Raw genomic sequence first — 21,917 nt, 5'->3', positions numbered from 1 at the left:
AAACAATAAAATTTGTTTAAAATTTCCAAGAAAACTGGAATCTGTCATTAGAAAAGATGGGCTCTGGAAAAATACATTTTTTCCACCAAAAAATTATTTTTGTTTTGTTTATGAAATGTATTTAGAATAGTTGAAAAATAAAACAAACTGTTTGCATTTTCCATCTTCCTGTGTTTTGAAATTAAGGATTTTTATGGCTTCTTATAGTGTAGAACAGAACTGATTAGACACATGTCTGTCTACAGAGTGATTTCTGTCTGGGGTATAATAGAAGCCACAGTCCCAATAGAAAAGCAAAGGCCTGTCATGGGATTGCATGATAAGAATGCCTTCTCATGCATGACTGAGAAAGGAAGTTCTTCATTCATACCTTACCACAGTTATGGCTAATTTAATTAAATTTATGTTGCTACATGTGGAATATGTCTTTGCTATATTTTTCTGTCATTGTTTTTCCTTAAAGTAGTTTGATAGAAGCAGTTTTGATGAGATTTCATGCTGAGAAGGAGGTAAAAACTATGTTTTTCAATAAATCCTAAAGGAGCATAGGAAAAGTCAGGTTAAACTTTCAGGTGTGAAATCAGAAAAAATGTTCATCTGTGCATCTCTGTCTTGTGTAGTCATTTCTTGGATGGTCATCGCTGCTGGACTTGTTATCTTAGAGGTCTTTACCAACCTTAATCATCCTAGTCATTCTACACTGTGCTTCAGTGTGCTGTGCAGCAGCAGTGTGCTGTGAAGCATTTGCTTCATGTCCATAACGTTGAATCTGGTCAAACATGGGATGACTTTTAGGTGCAGTGCTTCTTATGGATTTATTCTCATGAACTGAGAAGAATTATACTAGTGTCCCTTTGCCTGGTATTAACACAATGCCATATTGAGCAAAATGATTGAATTACCTGGCAAGGGAGTTCACACTTTTCTCCTCTCCAGCCCGGGGCGCAGGTACAGGTTCCATCCAGAGCATTGCAAGCCCCTCCGTTAAGACACTGGCAAGTTAAGTTACAGCCAAGTCCCCAGGTACCGCTGGGACAATTGATTGAACAGTCTACACCATGCCAACCTACCATAAACAAGAATTAAAGGGACAAATTAATCAGGTTTTCCCCCAACTCCTCACTGAGCACACATTTCCCTCCACCTCCCCTTTGGAATCTCCAAGGCACACAGAATCACTATAGGATAGTGATACTATTTCAGCTGAAAATTTGTCTGGATTTGAACAAAGACGCAGAAGGGCACCTTGTAACATCTGTGCACAGCACATACTTTGCAGTAGGTGCCAACATACAGGAGCTATTGATGAGAGATTTGAAAGGAAATCACAGACACCTTGAAATTTTGCTGAGAAGCACTAAGTATCTTGAAAGGTTTAAGGGATAGCCTGAAAAAAAATTATAATCTTTTCACTTAAGCTGCTACTTTCATAGTTCTTACACCATTTCTAAATATAGACAGTTCTGCAGTGTGGTTTTAACAGAAATCTTAGATTCTCCTCCCCACCGCACCCCCCCAAAGAAAAAATATAAAAATAGAGGAAATACAACAGTAAAGTAGTGCACAAGCTGGATTTCTCCAAGGATACACAGAAGACCTTGTAGATGACTTCTGCACTTTCTTCAAACGCAAAATAGAACGTAATGGAAAGTGTCTCTGAAATGCAGCATTCACCACTGATTATATTTGATAGTAATGATTCACAGACTGTGCACTGGATAAACAGAAATGTAAATAGGTTTTAAAAAATGTGATCAATTACTGGGTATGACAGAAAACAAGTGAGCCAGTCATATGTTATCATCAGCAATGACACAAGCCAACTTTCCAATTTTGTACCTTGTTTACAGTAAGCGAAGGGAAAAATAATTCAGCAGAGAGTACAATCAATAGACTATGCAAAACAAATGTATTGAAATAGAGCTGCCTCATGTCCTATATTGATAATTTCAGAGTTTAGGGGTCATTTCAGGAAAAAATGTTACACTATAATAGCTAGAAAATTGAGACACTTTCTCTCCAGTGTTTTTCAGGGCTTATTAAAGTTTCCTTCTCTGTCTCCTTAAAGAGCTTCCCATAGCATAAGCAGAGTTAAAAGAGGCAAATGATATCAGAATTGGAATCTTTCAATGGCAGGCAGGTTACATTTTCCAAATGCATGCTGATCTACCCACACTAACCTGCTTTTCTCAGAGCTACAGAGCTGCCTCATCTCTAAATATCATGACTGAAAAGCAATGTGACTACTAATTCAAAAAGCAGAGGAAGAATTTTCGTAGAAGGAGCAAAGCAGGGAAGTGGTAGTTATATGCAACATGTGAAAACTGGAAGGTATTCTCATTTCATTGAAATCTATGGGATCTTCATCATTGTCTTACCTGTGTCAAACCAACCTCCAAAGAACTGGGCACCTGAGTTATTAAACTTATAGAAAATATCCTCAGTTAATAGGGAAAGGATGTAAAGAGACATGATCAGATATCTGTAGCACCTCTCCTATGAAAAGAGGTGGAGGGAGCTGGGCTTGTTCAGCCTGGAGAAGGCCCTGGGAAGATCTCATTATGTCCTTTCAGTACTTAAAGGAGGCTTAAAAACAGGGAGATTTACTTTTTAAACAATATGATAGTGATAGGACAAGGAGGAATGCTTATACTAAAAGAAGGGATATTGAGATTACATATTATGAGAAAATTAATCAGTCAGAGGATGGTGAGGCCCCAGCTGCCCAGAGAACCTGTGTTGCCCCATCCCTGGATGCGCTCAAGGCCAGGTTGGATGGGGCCATGGGCAGCTGAGCCGGGGGGGGCAGCCCTGCCTACGATACGGATTGGGGCTGGGTGGGTTTTGATGTCCCCTCCAGCACCTCCAACATTTTAAGAGTGGGAGAAAACATAAGCTGGGCTCATGGATTTGCCTGCCCCCTCTCTTCTCAGTAATCCAGCATCACAGCTGAGAGATGATGCCTTTTAAAAACTTTCTTACAGCAGAAATGAGAAAAAGAGTACATCCTCAGTGTGTATTTCAGGAAGGGATCTTTAAATAGAGCTTAGTATTATATTTTGTACTGAATGGGAACTCATATAGACCTGTAGATCTTTACATGTGAAAAGATCTCTTCAAAACTTGTCTCTTACTGAGAGACCAACATCAGTGTTAAAGTGGCAGAAAAATAATTGTGTCTCTGTGGTACAAAGAGTGTGGTAGGCAGAGCTGGTGCTCATCCAAATGGAGCAGAAGTAGGGCTGCTTTGGCTAGTAAGCCTAACAACACATAAACTGCATACCAGAAGTCATTCTAGCAAATCCTAGCCCTATCACGAAGAGACAAGTGGCAGCCCATCTCAGACTAAATAAATACTAGTAGTTCATCCAGCCACAATATCCAGCTCTTTCAGATGAATACAAAGTATGTGTCCTCTTCTCTGGGCAGATGCTCTCCCATTTTTCACCTTTCACTGTAGGAGAAGCATAGAGAATAAAATATATGGCCTTACAGTTGGTCTGCTGTTTATTAAATGCATTGCTTCTTCCCAACTTCAAAAACTCAACTTGATTTTATGATTTCAGAATATTAATCTGAAGACACACTTACCTGCTTTGCAGGCACAAGAACCGTCTACTGGTGAACATATGGCTTCGTTTTTACAGTTGCAGACAGAAGAACAATTTACTCCATATGTACCCGGAAGACAAGGAGTACCACAATCAGCACCCTGTGTTACACAAAAGTAGAGTCTAAAAACTCTTACAGAAAGTTCAGGCAATATAACTGTATCTCTAACATCTGGACATGGAATTGACTGATTGTGATGACTGACTCAGATGCCACACAAGTCAGAAAACACACAAGCCACAAATATCTTAGGCTGTCACTAATTTATCCTGAATTTAAGGGAAAAGAAGTCTTTCACACTAAGTTCTCCATGATTTTTAGGTCTACTATAACCATTAGTTTTCTATTTGTTGCAATGAGAGCTCATGTCACATAGCTAATGAACAGCACATGATGAGATCAATAGGTGATATTTTTAGTAATAAAAAAGTCCTTTGCAAAACCAAAATACAGCCAGATAGTAGTTTAATGGAAATTACTGTGGTTATGTAAAATCTTTTAAGAATTAATTTAGTTGAAATATTACTGCTGGAATAGTCATACTGTAAACCACATTTCTGTGTTAGGTTATTAGCATCCAATGCACAAAGAACAACAAATGTGTAAAAGCTATTGAATAATGTATCTTAAACTGTAAAAACAAGTGTCTTTGTCCAGAGTTTCTCTGAATGGAGCACAAGGAATCAAGACCGTAAGATAACAACAAGTTCATTCCTTTATTTACATCTCAGGAGCACTTCCTCATTTGTATATCAATATCCTATGAAGCAGTGAACTTTCCTATCTTAACCATGGTTACATTTCAGTACTTAGAGCTAAACACAAATTCTGCCTTTCCAGGGTCTTATTCTGTAACACACCCTGTGATAGCCAAATATTCTTACCTCTCCTTTACTGTGATATAGAAAGGGCACTCTGGCATCTTTAACCTTTCTGCACTTCAATAAAGAAAGTAAAACTTATTTACCTTAAACCCAGAGGCACAGGTGCATTTTCCAGTCACGCTGTCGCAATCAGCACCATTTTGGCAGCTGCAGATCTGCTGACAAGACTTGCCATAGAACCCTGGAGAACATGTCTCATTGCAGTAGAGCCCAGACCAGCCAGGCTTGCAGGAGCATTCCCCAGACATAGGGTGACAGCTGCCAAGAGGAGATGAAAGGATAAATAATTCAGGGTTAAATGTGACACCAGTATTTTTTTCCAGAGAACAAAATGCTGTTACAGATAGGTTGCATAAAGAATCTTGCATTCTATGCATAGAGATGGGTTTCCTCCCCAAACCACAGAGCAAAGGGCTCTGTCTATACATGTAAAAATGCATGCCAACTAAGATAAGAGAAATTAGTATTACGTATCATACAGACATTTTGGGAGGACACGGAGAGAAAAGAAGATATATCATTTTTCTGTAGCTTGTTGAAGACAATCTTATCTCTTAAAACATAGTCTTTACTATTAAATATATATCCATGGTTACTGATATTAAAGTGATGAAAGCATTAAAATCCCAAAATGTATCACTAGATGTTTGTTTAAACAAGAATAGGATCCTTTTCATAAGGCTGACCAAATTCAGCAGCAATTTGTCTGAGAAATGATGCTTCACTAAAATAACAATACAACAACTAATCCTAAAACAGTAACACAACATTAAATGAGTTACAAGCATGCTCTTTCCAAACCTCTAGTTTAAAAGAGAACAATAGGCGTCTTTCCAGGAATGCTACAAAACCATTTGCATTGGGCAGAATTCAGATATACCACCAGACCAGGAATCTTTTGGCGAATATCTCCCCTGTGTTGGCCATACCTGGTAGCAGACCATCTGTCCCTACCTGGAACAGCAGTTCCATTGAAGGGCCAGTCAGACAGCTGTTGCCTCATAACAAATGGACATTATCAGCTGTGCTAAGATGTATGTGCTGGAGAAGTGGACACAAAGAGGTACTCTGTAGGACTCTGGCAGATAAAGCACTTGCTCAATTCTCACAAAAGGAAAGCCTTAAAATACAAATCCAATATATTTACAATGGGAAGACTGTTTAAAGATATTCGTCTGCCACTGATTGAAGTTTCTTTAAGTGCTGGAAAAATGTGCCTTTGTCCAGGCATGTTAAATTACCCATGACAAGAGACTGATTCTGCGAGATTTGCTTACAATTTGTGGGGGGGGTGTGTGGTGTATATGAAATAAAGTATTTTCCTAACCACTGGAAAGTTTAAAAAAACACCTACTACACTTATAAGTACTATAACATAAGTAATAATCATGTTCTTTGAAAAAGTTGCAGGACAAGGAAAAGCAGTACGAATTGCTCTTAGTGTCAAGATACACTCTTTCAAACCAGAAGTTTCTTGTTATGAAACACAACCGACAGTGTAGTGCTGATCAAGGAAAGAATGAATTATAAAAGCATGGAGTGTTACTGTACAGTCAGTTCTGTATATACAATTGTGTACACTTTAACAATACAAGAATTTGAGGGTCATGAAGAATTAAAACCTCTTTTTAAAAGTATTAAGCTAGCATACATAAAGCCAGGAGGAAAAGTTGTTTTAGCTAAATGATGCATGCAAAATTGATTCAAAACTCATGGGATTCACAGTCAACACTTCTGGTTGTTTATTCAGTTATAAGTATACTGCCAATGAAATTACTTGGAACAGAACTATTCTCATGGAAAACGAAATGCTAGACTAAGAAAACACATGATGGGAGAATCCGATTTGTACCCTATTCTTAACTCCAGCCTGTAGACATTTAGACATTTTGTAGTGGCATTTTGGATCCAATCCCTAGGTTTCATACCAGTGGAAGAATACAGGGCAAGGAATATGGAAGGGTTGTTCAATCCATAACTGAACAGTCATTAGAATATGAATCAGAATATTTTAAGTGTAAAATTAGTTCTGTCATTTTAAGACATATGAGTAAATCCCAGCTTCATTTGTTGTTGGTTCTTTTCCTTTCAGAATAGAGGGAGACTACATGCATGAGCAAGCATTAGGTATGAAGCAGACAGAGGCATCGACATTCTGTGCCCTCCCAGTGAGTGTTACAAGGCATACTTGCACATATATTGATTGACACCAAAATTAGTACTCCATAATTTGTAATTAGATGTAGGAAGCTGGAGTTGTTCTAAAGCTTTTGGTGGGTTCTCATGCAGTTAGCTTAATTGTCAAAAAGATTTATGTTAAGATAGGGAAACAAAGACATGTTGAGAAATACTGCCAGCACGTTCACTTTTATTTGCACTTTTGTTCACACTTTCTAGAAGTACAACCTTACTTTGTACACTGACATAAAATATATCTGTGATAATATATATTATAGCAATTCAGATGAGTATCTTGATTTTCAGCCAGCTAACTCACTCTAGATTTATTCTTGGCTGTCTAGTAAAAAGGAGAGTATCGATAGTGTCACCTAATCACGGAACAGAAGTCTGTGTCTGATTTTCACTCTAGCTCATACCTATGAAAAGATAGGTATCAGATAGGTAACAGAAAAGATCCATCTCATGACTGAAGAAGGTTGTTATCTGCTGCTGTCCAAAAAGAACAAAATCTCTGGAATACACCTGTATCTAACCCTTTATGGGGTGTATGGCTATTTTGGCTGCTACTGTTCATAGCTAGAAGAGCATTGTGCATGCCTTTCATTAGGCAGGAGCTCCATTAACCAACAGCAGCAGCGAATAACTGTAGCTTAGCCTACCCTACATGTAAATTGACTTCAGTTTTTTAAAAAAATGAATTATTGGCAAACTTGTTTTGATGCCATTTCCTCAATCAGAATATCATAATAGCAACGTGTACACAACAGTTTTACATCACAGTGGTTTTTCATCTTTAAACATTTGAAGAAGGCTAGATACCTTCTTGTGTACTGCAACTTACCTACAGATCACAAATGCTCACATGTAAACAGTAGCATATAGTTGGCTGTTTTTTGTCTTTTAAAAAAAAAAAACTTTTTAACCTCCATATGACAAATTAAAAGGAACTCAACAGCACAGTAGGTGTGGGAGCATGTTTGCAAGAGCATAATAACCAATGAGGAAAACAAAAAATTTCAAGGCTTCACAATTTTTCACACGTTTCATCTGAGATAAGGAATATTTTTTGCTGCTAACTACTTTTTTTCATTAACCTTTAGTTCATTTTCTTATCTGCGAATGCAAGAATGTAAACAATAACATGGAGCTCAGGACCTATCAACAGTTCCTTTTTGAGAAATCTGTGTCAATGGTCATATGTAGGTGAAAGATCCCAAGAAGTCCCTTCAAAGTCCTGGATATACAGACACATGGAGTTTATAAAAAGAGGAGATACAGTACAGTATCGTTTTAGTATCCTGGGACTACTGACTGCTGTTAAAGGGTTAATGCTATGAAGCTCTTTTGGCTCAAACAAGCCCAAATATTACTTGTGATAACAAAGTACGAAATGAGAATATTCCCTAAAGTGTTAAGAAAGTCGTATCCTGGATGACTTGCTTCTCAAAAAATTGCTAAAAGTGACATGTCTGCAGGGAAGTTCTCACTTCTGAACTATTTGTTTCAGCACTTATTTGGAGCTTAGTTTGGAGGAAGACCAACTTTTTACTTAGGCAGATGGTCATAAGATAAAGGGAAAGCCTTTGAAGTAGAAGGGAGGAAAAATTAAGGTTAGATGTTAGGCAGAAATTCCTTACTCAGAAGGCAGTGAGGTCCTGGTACAGCTGCCCAGAGAAGCTGTGGTGCCCCATCTCTGGAGACACTCAAGGCCAGGCTGGATGGGGCCCTGGGCAGCTGAGCTGGTGGGGGGCAGCCCTGCCCCACGGCATGGATTGGGGTTGGGTGAGCTTTGAGGGCCCTTCCAACTCAATTCCTTCCAATGATTACTCAAATAGTCTTTTAGCCTTTGATTTCTGTTATTTGCTGATATTATTCACCTATGACAAATACACTTTTAAAGTCATGAAAATTTTTGTTTTCCTCGCTGGTTACTATGCCCTTGTGAATATGCTCCCACACCTATAATGCTGTAGTCTTTTTATTTGTCATATGGAGGTGAAGATGTTCAAAAGATCAATCAACCATATGTTACTGTTTACACGTGAACATTTGTGATCTGATTTGATGACAAGCTGTCCTACGCAGTATAAATGAAGAAACAGCTGTGTTGAACATGAACCAGAAATAATCCCTGTAACATCAGCAACACTATACATTGTAATGCGTTTCTGTCAAACAAAGCTTCTGCAACAGTCTACAGACACATTTGCAGAAAAGTAGCTAGCATAATTCATAACGCAATAGTATTCGGTCTCCCAGCATAATTTGAGAGCTAGACAGGTCAGCATTATGATTCCATTTATTCTTGAATGTATTGCCCAAAGTGGCTTGATTTTATGTCAAAAACACAGTTTTTAGTGTTTTCTTTTAAGGCATCTCAAGTAAATGGGATAAACAGAACTGCAAGTACATGACTGTGCAAGCACATGAATGGAAAGTAAATTCAGCTTGCTGTCACATCGACTTGCCAATGAATGGTAATGTTCAACAACTCAGGCAATCCACAAAACAGTTTTTCACAGAGCCCTAGTAGGTTATTTCCACATAGGTGCTTGAGTGCTTTAACATCACTTCTAAATTCTAACTAAAGGCTTTTTTTTTAAATCTGTATACAAAGTACAACAGCATTCTATGCTACAGTAAATAATTTCTGCAAATTTCTCTGACAACAGTTTTCAACAGTTAAGTTCATCATATACTCACAAAAGTTATATAAGGTACTGTGACTATTAACAAAGGTACATGTAAGCAAATGCAGTGACCAAAATATTTCATCAAAGGAACAGTTTTGTAATAAGAATTGTTTTCTAAATACACCGACTTGCTTCAACTGACATTCCTCCTTCACAGCTGAAAGACTGTCTCCAAATAGTTAAGTATACAGATTTTCATAACAGTATGTTCAGAGTGGAGTCCACGAAGACATACAAAACTCAAAAAATAAGACTATGTCTGAGAAAGGAGAGATGGGAAAAAGTAAGACAAGTGCAAAACTACTTTTAGTTGGTTTCTACAGATCAGATTTTAAGAGCTTTCTGGTGTTTAAGTGACAATTAAAAAAAAATTAGATTTACAATTGGTAAGGCTTCAGAAATTTCGGATTAAATTACTCACCTGCTCTAATTCTTACAGAGGGGAGGGAGGGAGAGAGAAGAGAGAAAAATGGATTCTTCTTCCTTACTGGACTCAGTCTTAAGGCTATATACCCATTGATTTCAATTGAGTTCACATTTAAGTATCCCAGAGAATGGACTTCATACATTGAGGAATACAAAGATATATTCATTTGGTAAATATAGAAAAAGTATGACATTTTGTCATAACATTTATGTCATGTACCAGTGATTGAATGTAGAGGTTAATATTAAGAATAAATACACATACTTGTACCAACAATCAGAAGCTCTTTGGAGTTGGTATCTTCTTTCTTATTATGGCTAGAAAATACTAAAGACTCTCAGAAATGTTTAGTTGCTTCCATTTCCATGAATGTATATCAGAAAGCCCTTCTGCATCAATAATTATTTCTTTTCAGATTGTATTCTGATCTCTCAGGCCTACACAGAAAAAGAGAACAGGCTATAGGGTGTAAAGCCTACCTCCAGGTATTATGCAAGTGGCAGGGACACTTTTTGTCACATTTGAGACCATAAACTCCCTCAGGGCAAAGCCTTGTTTCACAGTGCTCTCCAGTATATCCTGGATCACAGAAGCAAGCACCACTGATATGGTAGCATTTTCCACCATTCATACACTGGCAGGTCTCAGCACACTGTACTCCATAAGTGCCCACTGGACACTCATCTTGACATCTGTGCGAAAAACAAAGGAGAAAGCGATTAATTTTACTTTAAGTAAATACAGCTTTTAGGGATTTAAGGGAAATTCTGTTTACGAGGAATCTGACTCAGGTCTAAAATTTGTCATAAGTAGACCAAGAATTTATATATCATTATATTTTAAAATGCCTGTCTCTCTGGATTCCTTTGCTTGCAAGCCAGGCTTAGAAACACTGCCTCCGCAGACTACTCTGGGAAAGATCTCTCTTCTCTCCAACAAAGGAGACAACAGGCATATACAGACCACTGCATTTCATATTCAATAACCAGAACAAAATTGAATCCACTTAAATCAGAAGTTAGGTATGAAATGTAATAAATTTTCAAGAATTTTGTTTTCAAAAGATGTCCACCCATATTTTTTATCTTTATTTATTTATTTATTTTTGGTTAGTGATCTGGATATTCCACTTAGCAATATTGTGAACAGCCAGCAGACATCTGTGCCCCTGCAGACACTCAGGCAGAAGATTCCTTGCAACTGCTCTCAGCTGACTCCAGAGAGAGTATTTTCTAATTATGTTTCCAAACATACGTTATTTTTACGACTTTATTTCCCGAATTTCATTCTGACATTTTTCTTTATATGGTTTTCTTTACCCTTAGTAGATTCATATAATGACCTGAGAAAATCATCAAGAATCCCAAACTCTTTATTTCATCTGACTTTACTGATTTTGTATTTATATGATAGAGAAGACTGGAGTTTAACCCATGGGTATGTAGCAATCATTACTTATTGCTCCTTAAGGAGAATGTCTCCTAATAAATATAGCTGTTCATCAAAATTTTCCCTTTCATTTGCAGAGTGTTTAGAAGATAACTGGTTTAGCTAATTTGTATTTCATTTATCTTTCATACATTAAACACATTTACATAAAGATCAGACTATATCTTTAACTGTCTAGGCTTGACTACTAAAGGACAATTTCCACTAACTTTGAACTTGAAAATCGATTCCTAGTGAGTCCTCTCATAAAAGCTTGTTCAGTGATTTTGCAGATATGATGCAAGCTTCATCTTCTTCATCTTTAACTGTCTGTAGCACTACAGAACCACTAAAGGCTCCAACATCAAGGAAATAATAAAATACTGGTTTGTGTGTGTCAGGGTCGACCGCTCAGCTCAACAGGCTCATGTCCCAGAGCCAGGGATGATAACATTTCATAGCTTGTGTCTCAGGGAAAATATCCATGTTCAACAGTATAAGTATCCTATAAACAATTAATTATGTAAACATAGACAAAACAATAAAATATCTAAATCTCAGAGCTTCTGACCAGAACATTCTGAGACCAAAGCCTTGAGCCTTGTTGTCAGTTCACCAGGGAATAATATGCACATAACATCATCTACAATTTTCTGGGTACATGTACGCTTTATCAATTTACAGATTACCTGATAATATGACACATTGTTAATGCTTTTATCAGTTTAAAACTCGCTGATTTCACCAGTCATAAAAAAATCTAAATGAAAGTCTCTTTCCACTTTTCTTATACAATTAGCATTTAAGACTAAAACTGTATGATTGATGGTTTACTTCAGGAGAATTTCAAAGGCTAATATGATACAAGACACTGCAACACATTCAGCAGAGCCCTGTGAGGTACAATGGGAAGGCATATTCATTTCATGCTTCTGTGGTACATGCCTCAGTCTGGGAATTTTAAGGTGTAACTGGAGACAGTAATAAAATCTCTTTTACTTCAAAGGGAGTTACAATAAAGTGGAATCTATCTAAATTTTTCCTAATAAAGTTATACAGATAAAGCTGAGAATGTAATTTCTCCAAGTGACAACCACTGATCCCACACCAATGAGATAAGATTTATTTCTCCAATTTCTTTTTAATACCATCTTCATCAGTTTTGAAGAGTTCAGCTTTAAACTAAATCCTCTTGTGTTAAATTAGATCACCTAGAAACTGAGTATACTCCAGCAATTCTTTTTTTCTTGCTGTATTACCAAATTCCAGGAGCAGCTAACCGCACTGAAATCTCAGGCAGATACTAGTGAGTTAAAAACAGAAGCTGAGAATGGTTTAGCATCTTTTAAATATTGTCCTTTTGTCCATGCTGCTGGTATGTTCACACTTCCTTAGCTCATTTCTTGTAATATTTCCAACCCTTGCCAATCTACAGCCATGAAATAACTGGCTGTCTATAATCTTGCTTCCGACCTATTCCTGCCCTTAAAGTATCTTGAAAAACAAGAGATTGAAAAATCCATCCTATTTTGTAGGAAAGAGGGAGCTCAGACTTGTAAAAAGGAATCAAAATACAGCAATCTGCAAAGAATTTCAGACTACAGACAGATTTATAATCTGAGACAAAAAAAATTTGCTTTAAGAAAGACCAGAGAGTGATATGTGCATTCTCACATGAATATTCATTTGATTTCCCTGCTGAAATATGTATCTTTAAATGCATCTACCAATTACTGCACTGTTTCTTCAGAGACAAATGTACATAGGTTGCTCCAAAAATAATGCCTCCTATTTATTCCAACAGAATCTACAACAGATACAAAGAGTAAAATAATGCTATTTGACAGAGCAAATTCTCAGCTACAAAATACTCTTTTTCAACATAGTCAACAACCATTAGCTACACATTTTTGCCAGTGATGAACTAAGATCATGCATGCCAGGCTTGCAAAAAATTTGCACCAGCAGAGGTGACCCACTGTTTCACTGCTGCTATGACAGCACTGTTGCTAGGAAAATGTTGCCCATGCTGTGCATCTTTCATCAGCCCAAAAAGAAGAAAGTCAGAAGGCACAAAATTCAGAATATGTGATGGGTATGGTGTGATAGTCCAGACAAGATGGGCAATGTGCTCTACTGTCTTCAAACTGATATGGGGCCTGGAGTTACTGTGTTGCAAGAGAAAGGTTGTCTTCTTCTATGTCCTGACTCTGAAGTTTGAGCCTTCAGTTTAGTCAGCGTTGCAGTGGTTTGTCTGAGTTTGAGGAAATGCAGGATCACTTAACCTGCTGAGGAATGTGCCTTAAACATTTTCTTTGATGGGGAATTCACATTTCCACTCCATGGATTGTTGTTTTGACTCCAGTTCATAGTGGTGACACAACATTTTGTCACCAGTAATGATGTGATCCAGGAAACTGTTACCTTCAGCCTTGTATTGGTTCAGTAGGTCCTGACAAACTTGCATATGATATTCTTTCTGTTCCTGTGTAAACATTCATGGGACCCCACCTGGCATAAGCTTTCATAGAATCACAGAATCATAGAACCATAGAATGGCTTGAGCTGGAAGGAACTATCATCATGCTCCAGTGCCCATGCCACAGGTAGGGTTGCCAGCCACTAGATTAAGTATTAGATCTGGCTGCCCAGAGCCCCATTCAACCTGGCCTTGAATACTTCCAGGGACTGGGCATCCACAAGCTCTCTGGGCAACCTGTTCCAGCACCTTAACACCATCTCAGTGGAAATTTTCCCCCTGACATCTAAATCTTCCATCCTTTAGTTTAAAACCACTTCCCTTTGTCCTATCAATATCTACCCACGTAAAAAGTTAATCTCTCTCATGTTTATAATTTCCCTTTAAATACTGGAAGGCTATAATGAGATCTGCCCGTAGCCTTCTATTCTCCAAACTGAACCATCCCAACATGTCTGTAGAGGAGAGGTGCTCCAGCCCTTGGATTACCTTCATGGCCTTCCTTGGGACCCTCTCCAAAAGCTTGACATCTTTCCTGTGCTGAGGATCCCAGACATAGACACGTATTCTAGCTGGGGTCTCACCAGGGCAGAATATAGGGGGATAATCATTTCCTTTGCCCTACCAGCCACCTCTCTTCTGTGCAGCCCAGGATACTGCTAGCCTTCTGGGCTGCAAGCACATACTGCTGGCTCACGTTAAGTTTTTCATCTACCAGGACCCCTAAGTCCTTCTCAGCAGGGCTACTTTTAAGGAGTTCTTCTCCTTGTCTATATATATATCTGGGAATACTCCAACCCAAGTGCAAAACCTTGCACTTTGCTTTATTGAACCTCATTAGGTTCAAACAGGCCCATCTCTCAAGTTTATTAAGGTGTCTCTGGATGGGCATCTCTTCCTTCTGCCATATCAACCACTCATCTTGGTGTCATCAGTAATCTTGCTGAGGGTACACTCAAGCCTATAACCTATGTCACTGATCAAGATATTAAAGAGCACAAGTCCCAAGACAGACCCTGGGGGGACATTACTCATCACCGGCCTCCATCTGCATCTATATCTGTAGATCACAATCCTCTGGCTGCAATTATCCAACCAATTCCTCATCCACTGAATAGTCTATCCTTCTAATCTGTATCTCTCCAATTTAGAGAAAAGGATGTAAAATGTGGGAGGGAACCATGTGAAAAGCTTTGCAGAAGTCCAGGTAGATGACATCAGTTGCTTTCACTTTGTCCACTGATGCTGTCATTCAATCACAGAAGGCCACCAGATCGGTCAGGCATGACCTTCCCTTCATGAAGCCATGCTGGTTGTCTCGGATCACCTCCTCATCTCAAATGTGCCTTGGCATGTTTTCCAGGAGGATCTTCTCCATGATCTTCCCAGGCACAGAAGTGAGGTTCACCAACCTGTAGTTCCCTGGATCTTCCTTGCTCCCTTTCTTACACATAGGAGTGATGTTTCCCTTCTTCCAGTAACTGGGGACTTTGCTTGACAGCCAAGACTTTTCAAATATGAGGGAAGGTGGCTGGGCTACCACATCAGCCAGCTAAGGACTCAACTCTGTGATATTCATTGTGACCTTCTTTTCAAACACATTTAGGCAATATTCAGCTCTGTACATGGTTCCCTGATCATGATCTACCAAGTCACACAGATGAGCTTATCAAGACATTTTTCATTTTGTGGTGTCACAGCTGTGCATGGCTGTCCAGAATGTGGTTTGTCTTTCTCATCGCTACCACCACTGCTGAAACACACCATCCACCCCCTCACTGTGCTCAGATCCAATGTTTGGTCTCCATAAACATTCACCGAGCATCAGTGAATGTCAATGGGTGCCATTTTTTCTGCATAGAGGAATTCAAGGACACACCTCTGCTTCATACACACTTCCATGTCAGACATCGTTCTGTCAAATTGCCCCTCTGCTGCCATCTGTCAGAAAGCGATATATAATGGCATATCAGTGGGAAGATTCAACCTCATCAACCTCAACTAACATCAACCTCAGACATCACAGATCACCATAATAAAACAGGAAGCATTTATTTCAGAGCAGCCCTCATAATTTTTGCAGGCTCTGAACTAAGTGTGTCTCTTCTTCATATTTTTTTTTTCCTTATGCCTGGCACAGCTTTCTCTATGTCCTGTGAAGCTCATGTGGGAAGAGCATACAGTTATAATACTTACTATTGTTGGCAGAGATCCCCTAGACTGACCACAATGATTAAGACAGTGCTGACTTCAGCAAATGAGTTGTGCGCTGTTTAAAATGTATGCAGGAAAGCTTTTTTTTCACCACTTTTCCCTGCTTCAAAAATTTTCTTTCTTCTGAAATCTACTGAAGATTTTTTAACAGCAAATTAGAAAATACCAAAGTTTCATTTCAGTATTGAACACAATACTTCAGGAGACAACTCTCCAGCCTGCTCACTTTGAAGAGGAACTGGAGGAGCCTTCCTTGCTACAGACCCTGCCAAACATCTGGAGAAAACCAAGAGCTTCACTCCTTACCCCACAGCTCTATCTGTATCATTCTGCACAGCATTCGAATGAAGACCCACAGGACACTGGCAGTGTGTGGGCCACAGCATAAAACTCCTGAAACCAAGCAACTCTTCACAGAAAAGTAATCACTTTTAACTTGAGATCCAATATCTGATAAGTGATGTGGAAAACACTTCACAAAACTTTTAATTATCTAATGGGCTTTTTCATTTGTCTTTCTACCACCTTCTCCAATTTCTCTGTTGTAGCAGATCGCTTGCAGGTTCAGCAGTCTGGCAAAAATATTTTTTTTCTTACCTTTCCCCTGTGTAGCCTGGGCTGCAATTGCATTGACCTGTCATTGAGTCGCAGATCCCTCCATTGTGGCACTGACACTCCTGGGAACAGTTTTTCCCATAACGACCCTCAGGACAAGGCTGACCACAGACCATGCCCTGTGTATGCAGAAAAAGAATCTTACAATTCGATTTCAGGTTGAATAGACAAGGAAGAAAGGTTTGCAGTGAAGGGAGAGTGAGATCATGTCACTCATTTAGTGCAGATCCTGGAAATGAAAGGCCCATCTCCATCTCACAGTCTGTGTTTCAGCATTAAATAGTAACAGTCCTCCAGGATTTCCATTTAGCAGGCCAAAGCTTGTGGAAAATACTATTTCTAAGCAACACTGAAAATTAAAAAGCAATTAAGACTAATTGATGTCAAACTCTTCCCAATTTCTTTATCAGCAGCCATACATATCAAGACATCTGAAAATGCCCTCCAGTGAACAAGAGCGTAGAAATCCACAACTGCTGTAATGCCCCAATTATACGAGTTCGTGATCTCTTGTTGTTATTTCTGATGAAAGGAAAAGCAGTGAAATACCTTAAAAGCTTCTTTTCCACAAGACTTCAATTTCTGAACTGCTAATTACATATTTGGGATTAACTGCAGTTATGTACTGACAGAAGTATCACACCTTAAGACTTTTAAGAAGCCAATTCAAGAGAAGCAGGTTCACAAGTGTCTCATCTGGTGGAAGATACATGGGAATTTTAGCTAACATAAGACACTTAGAGCTTATTTGACTACTTTATGCCAATTTTACACGGAAAGCAAAAAGGTTATGTTAACAAAATTGTCACACAAAATTGAAACATCTAAAACTGTTATTGAATTATGCTTAAATAAATATTTGGAGTGGATAACTAATCTAAAAGCTAAAGAGTATCTTATTAGTTATTAGTTAATTAGTTTGTGCACTGGCAGAAATTTTTCACTACTTCTTCATATGCTGTATTTCTTTACATTAGTGGCATTGAGGCCAATAGAGGAAATACAGGCAAAATGCAAACAACTGTATCCTGTGATCAATAACTTGTGTTCTTCCATCATGAAATGGAATAAATGTTAAAATTACCATACTCCAAGTTAGGTTGACAGGTGAGCAATGCTCAGACAGTGAGACATCATTTGCTCACAGTGATCTACCCTTGCTGGTGAAGAGCCCATGTTACCACTGAACTCCTCATATACCATGAGATAATTAGAAGTTCAATAAATGTGGATTTTCACCCATCATGGACATGTATGTAGAAAAAAAAAAAAAGAATAAATATGACTGTAAATACTATCTGCAAATATTTTCTAAGGAAACTGTTGGGCTTTGACCACTTTCCATCTTCTTGATCACCTTCCAACTTCCTAACTCAGAACTGGTAGTTTGGTAAGGGAGCTTACATGCAAGTGAGAAATTTCATTTGTAGCTTCTTTCCCTACCCACTGACCAGAGGGTAGAAAGTGAAAAAATAAAGGTCAAATTCTGATGTCTTGTTTCTTTATCACCACTTAACACTACACCTTAAAGTTTGGGTTTTGTTTTGTTTTGTTTGAAATGTATACTATACATTTGAAAATATATGCAAAATCTCCTGCGAAAAATGCATAATGTCTCTCTAAGGAGCTTTCAGCTCCCTAGAGTATTAAGTTCTATCTGGAAGTGAACACTTTCTAGACAAAATTCAATGGATACTACCTGTTTAGGTATAATTCACGTCCCTTGCTTCCCAGGACTTTACATGGTTAAAACAGCAGTGCAGAGCTGGAGGATTTTCAGCAACAGATGGTTATTCAAGTATTTTATCCCAGTTTTTTATGCTGAAATACACTTCCTATTACTCCTGGCTACATTTTATGTTCTAATTCACTGCTCTTTTTTTATGCTGTCTGAAATCTAGAAATTTGGAAATTTGGCAGGGCACTGTTGATTTTAGAAAATGTTTTTACCATCCATCCTGGTGGGCATGCACACTCCCCAGTCACGTGGTGGCAGATGCCTCCATTCTGGCAGGGGCATCTTTCCTCGCACTGCGGCCCATGCTTCCCCGGGGGGCAGAGATCCTCGCAGCTGCAGAGGTGGTACACAGCAGACACAACTGTTACTTTGGCATAAGGCTCGCTCTCCAGCTACCTCCGTATTACTAATGCTATCATTTGTTTGTGGTCAAAAGTAGGCAAGAGAAAGCAGTTCACAACAGAAGCAAACTGAATAGCGTTATACAATAGGTTGTATAGCATCCCTGCAACACACCTAAGGGAACAGACCTAGAATGTAACAGAAGTTACCTTCTGTAACTAACAAAAGTTACTCCAAACTTGGTTTCCCCTGTTAGCATGCTTTATACTCTGCATTTCCCCCCTGTATACAACATGCCCTCTACTTACAAGGCTCCAGTGTATCCAGGAGGACATCTGCACTCTCCAGTCACGTGGTCACAGGTGGCTCCATTCTGGCACTGACATTTCTGATGGCAGTCATTTCCATACGTCCCTTGGTCACAGCGCTCCTCGCAGCGCCAGCCTTTGAAACCAGATGCACAGTGGCAGGCTCCAGTGATGGGGTTGCACAAGGCTCCATTTTTGCACTGACAGCGGCTGCTGCAGTGAGGTCCCCAGTGGTCACTGTCACAAGCTGGAAGAGCAGAAGGAAAAATGTAAACCACTTTCACAATAGCTCATGTTAGAGAGCACTGATGAAACTATGAGTCAACCGTAAGACAAAAAGAAAGAAAAAGTTATACACCAAAGTTGTTATTGGACACATCTTCAGCTCCATAATATTTTTGGTGGTAAAACATTATCTGGATGTAACAGATTTGGTTAAATGTGGTCTTCATGATCACTCAAGTGCATCTTTTCTTGTGTGTGCCAATGCAGCCCATTAGAACCCCATAAGTAACTACAAAGGGTATCTCAGAATCAAAAGAAAAAACCTCCTGTTTAGGAAGAATTTTTTTTAAAGTGAGAAACATGGGAATTCTGTAAAGAAGAGGAAGGTTAAGGTCATTTAGAGTTCAACAGGAATGAGCTAATCATATGGTCAAATGACCTGGTTTTATTTTTGTGTTCTATCAATAACAGCACTGCAACAGAAAAGCGTCAGTTGCAGCTACTGAAAGTCTAGGCTCCCCTCAGTGACTGACAACCATTGTTCTCTTAGTCTTCTCCTGGGGCAAAAAAGACAGGCAGAGAACAGGCACGCTTTCCTGGAGTACAGCAAAGTAATTCGAGACAAATCCTCAGGGTAGGAATTGTTCTGCTACAGGAGCTGTTCAATTAGGCTACACAAATGAAAAGGGATTAGAGCCTTTTAAGATTTTTTTCCCAGTAAAGATCACAAGAATCTGTATGCTTAATGGGGATATTGTGAACACCTGCACTCAGCAAAATGCAGAGCAACAGAAAATATTATATGCATTAAAAGTGTCCAGCAATACTGTCAAACTGACAGAATGATTCCACCTTATTGTCACTGTGGTTTCTCCATTTATCGACTTGATGATACTTATTTTCTGCTCTGGACTACACACACAACACCGTACACCCCTATGGCATACAGTTCATTACAAGATGTCTTTACCCACAGTAACACACATTCATTCACAACTTCTACCTACTTATTTTCAGCACACTCACATGGAACAGAATAGACAATCTGCTTACTGAGCAGGTGATTGTCCTCAGACAACTAAATATTTTGGGATATAATTATATATGTAAGAACAGTGGAACTTTTGAGACAGATACAAGTTCTTTCATGACTGAACAGACACCTCTACACTTGTTTTTGTTTTTTTTTCTTAACACATTAGTATGGATTCAGATGACAGTCATTCTTCTGCTCCCAGACAAAATATACAATTTAAATTTCAGTTATTCCTCATGGAATAATAATTAAAACAAAAAAAAAGTTAGGGATGCCTGATAAACAGAAGAACCCAGATCGGCCAACAGCACATGGCTGTTCCAGTGCAGAACTAATGATGAACATGACCTAAAGCCACCCTTAGATATAAAGACATGGCAGAAATGTTTCGTTGATAAATTCCAGTTTGTGCTCTTTTCCCACTAGCTGGTAAGTGGTGTGCAACAACATTCACACACAGTTTGGAGAATTGGTTTAATTAGTTTCAGAGCCATATAGACCAAACCCACCTCACATCTACCATTGCGCAAACACCCAGGCACGGAGACTGTCTTGCTACTCACTTGTGAAGCAGCAGAGCCTTGCTCTCCTTCTGCTCCTTTCACCCATTCCCAATCTGGTGCCTCTCCCTGGGATGCATCTTGCTGACTCCTGGGGATTTACTGACATATGGGATGAACGTGCTGTGCCAATGAACTTGAACCTTTCTAGACTATTTTACTGCAAGAGCATGCACTGCACAGAATAAAATAATTTATTAGCTTCCTGACGTGATTTTCACATTGCATTTGCAGGAAATCATTAAAATAAAAAGCAACAGACGGCTGCTAATAGGATTTCCAGCCTCATGACCATTCTCCTGGCAATGGCCAGGTGGGTAACAAATATTGAGTGCGTGATTCTTCATTACAGCACAACAGTGAAGCATTCCACCAGGACTGTGATGGCTGTACCATAGTATGGATGCACAACAGTCCATTATGCAAGGCCTGTCACCAGCCTAACATCTAACTGTGAGTAATGGGCAGAGCTGTTGAGAAATTTGCAGAATTAAGGGAAAAAAACTAATATTTTTGAATGAGACATGTAAATAGTGTATTTTACCTCTACATCTAATGACTGCTAATCAATAATATTCCCCCTAGGAAATTAAAGTGATTTGTCAGAAACTGATACTCCATTTACCATTAAAGAAAGAAAAAGGCAACGGGTAGAAATGTTTTTTGTGATAACTTTATTTTTAGTTAGTTTTGAAAGCTGAATTTACCAACTATTACATCAGACTGCTTCTGATACTTCCTAGTATTCAGAAACTGAGAAAGCTGAACTGGAAGTTGCACAGCTGCTGATCTGGTGGAATGGATAGTTTCTGCATTAATAACTATCGTCAGATTACAGACTGTCAGCTGGAGTTTAATCAGAGTAGCTGCTCTGCTGTCCTGACTGCACCAAGGTCACAGACACACACACATATGCTAACACGACATGCACACACGCACCAAAGTGCCAGCTACTGGCTGCCAAACAGAGCTGAGGTTGTACATCATCTGTCTCAGCACAGGGTGTGCATGAAAGAGAAGCTAAGTAGAGAAACAAGAGTCCTGAAAAAGCCAGTCTGTGCACCATGGTTAATTTGCTGTATTTATCATAAAGAAATAGCCAAATACTGTTGTTTTATGCAGAGCACTATTCTTGCAAAGGTGAACATAATTTGTTGCCATCTTTTTTTTTTTTT

At 38.8% G+C, this 21,917-nt stretch overlaps 1 protein-coding gene across 2 annotated transcripts in view; it reads right to left on the bottom strand.

Annotated features, from left to right (window-relative positions):
- The window catches only part of MEGF10 (multiple EGF like domains 10), a 75,210-nt gene that overhangs the window by 31,986 nt on the left and 21,307 nt on the right, over positions 1-21,917 (bottom strand). For both annotated transcript variants that reach the window (XM_010726019.3, XM_010726020.3), the window contains exons 5-11: positions 18,922-19,168; positions 18,484-18,604; positions 16,516-16,652; positions 10,277-10,489; positions 4,580-4,754; positions 3,592-3,712; positions 903-1,066 (exon numbers count right to left, since the gene is read on the bottom strand). In XM_010726019.3, the coding sequence (XP_010724321.1) occupies positions 903-1,066; positions 3,592-3,712; positions 4,580-4,754; positions 10,277-10,489; positions 16,516-16,652; positions 18,484-18,604; positions 18,922-19,168 (1,178 nt within the window). The remainder of the gene's footprint in view (positions 1-902; positions 1,067-3,591; positions 3,713-4,579; positions 4,755-10,276; positions 10,490-16,515; positions 16,653-18,483; positions 18,605-18,921; positions 19,169-21,917) is intronic.

The sequence above is a fragment of the Meleagris gallopavo genome, chromosome Z (assembly GCF_000146605.3).
Source record: "Meleagris gallopavo isolate NT-WF06-2002-E0010 breed Aviagen turkey brand Nicholas breeding stock chromosome Z, Turkey_5.1, whole genome shotgun sequence".
NCBI classification, from domain to species: Eukaryota; Metazoa; Chordata; class Aves; order Galliformes; family Phasianidae; genus Meleagris; species Meleagris gallopavo.
The sequence above is the reverse complement of the archived record's forward strand: the minus strand, read 5'-3'. Positions and strand labels throughout refer to the sequence as shown.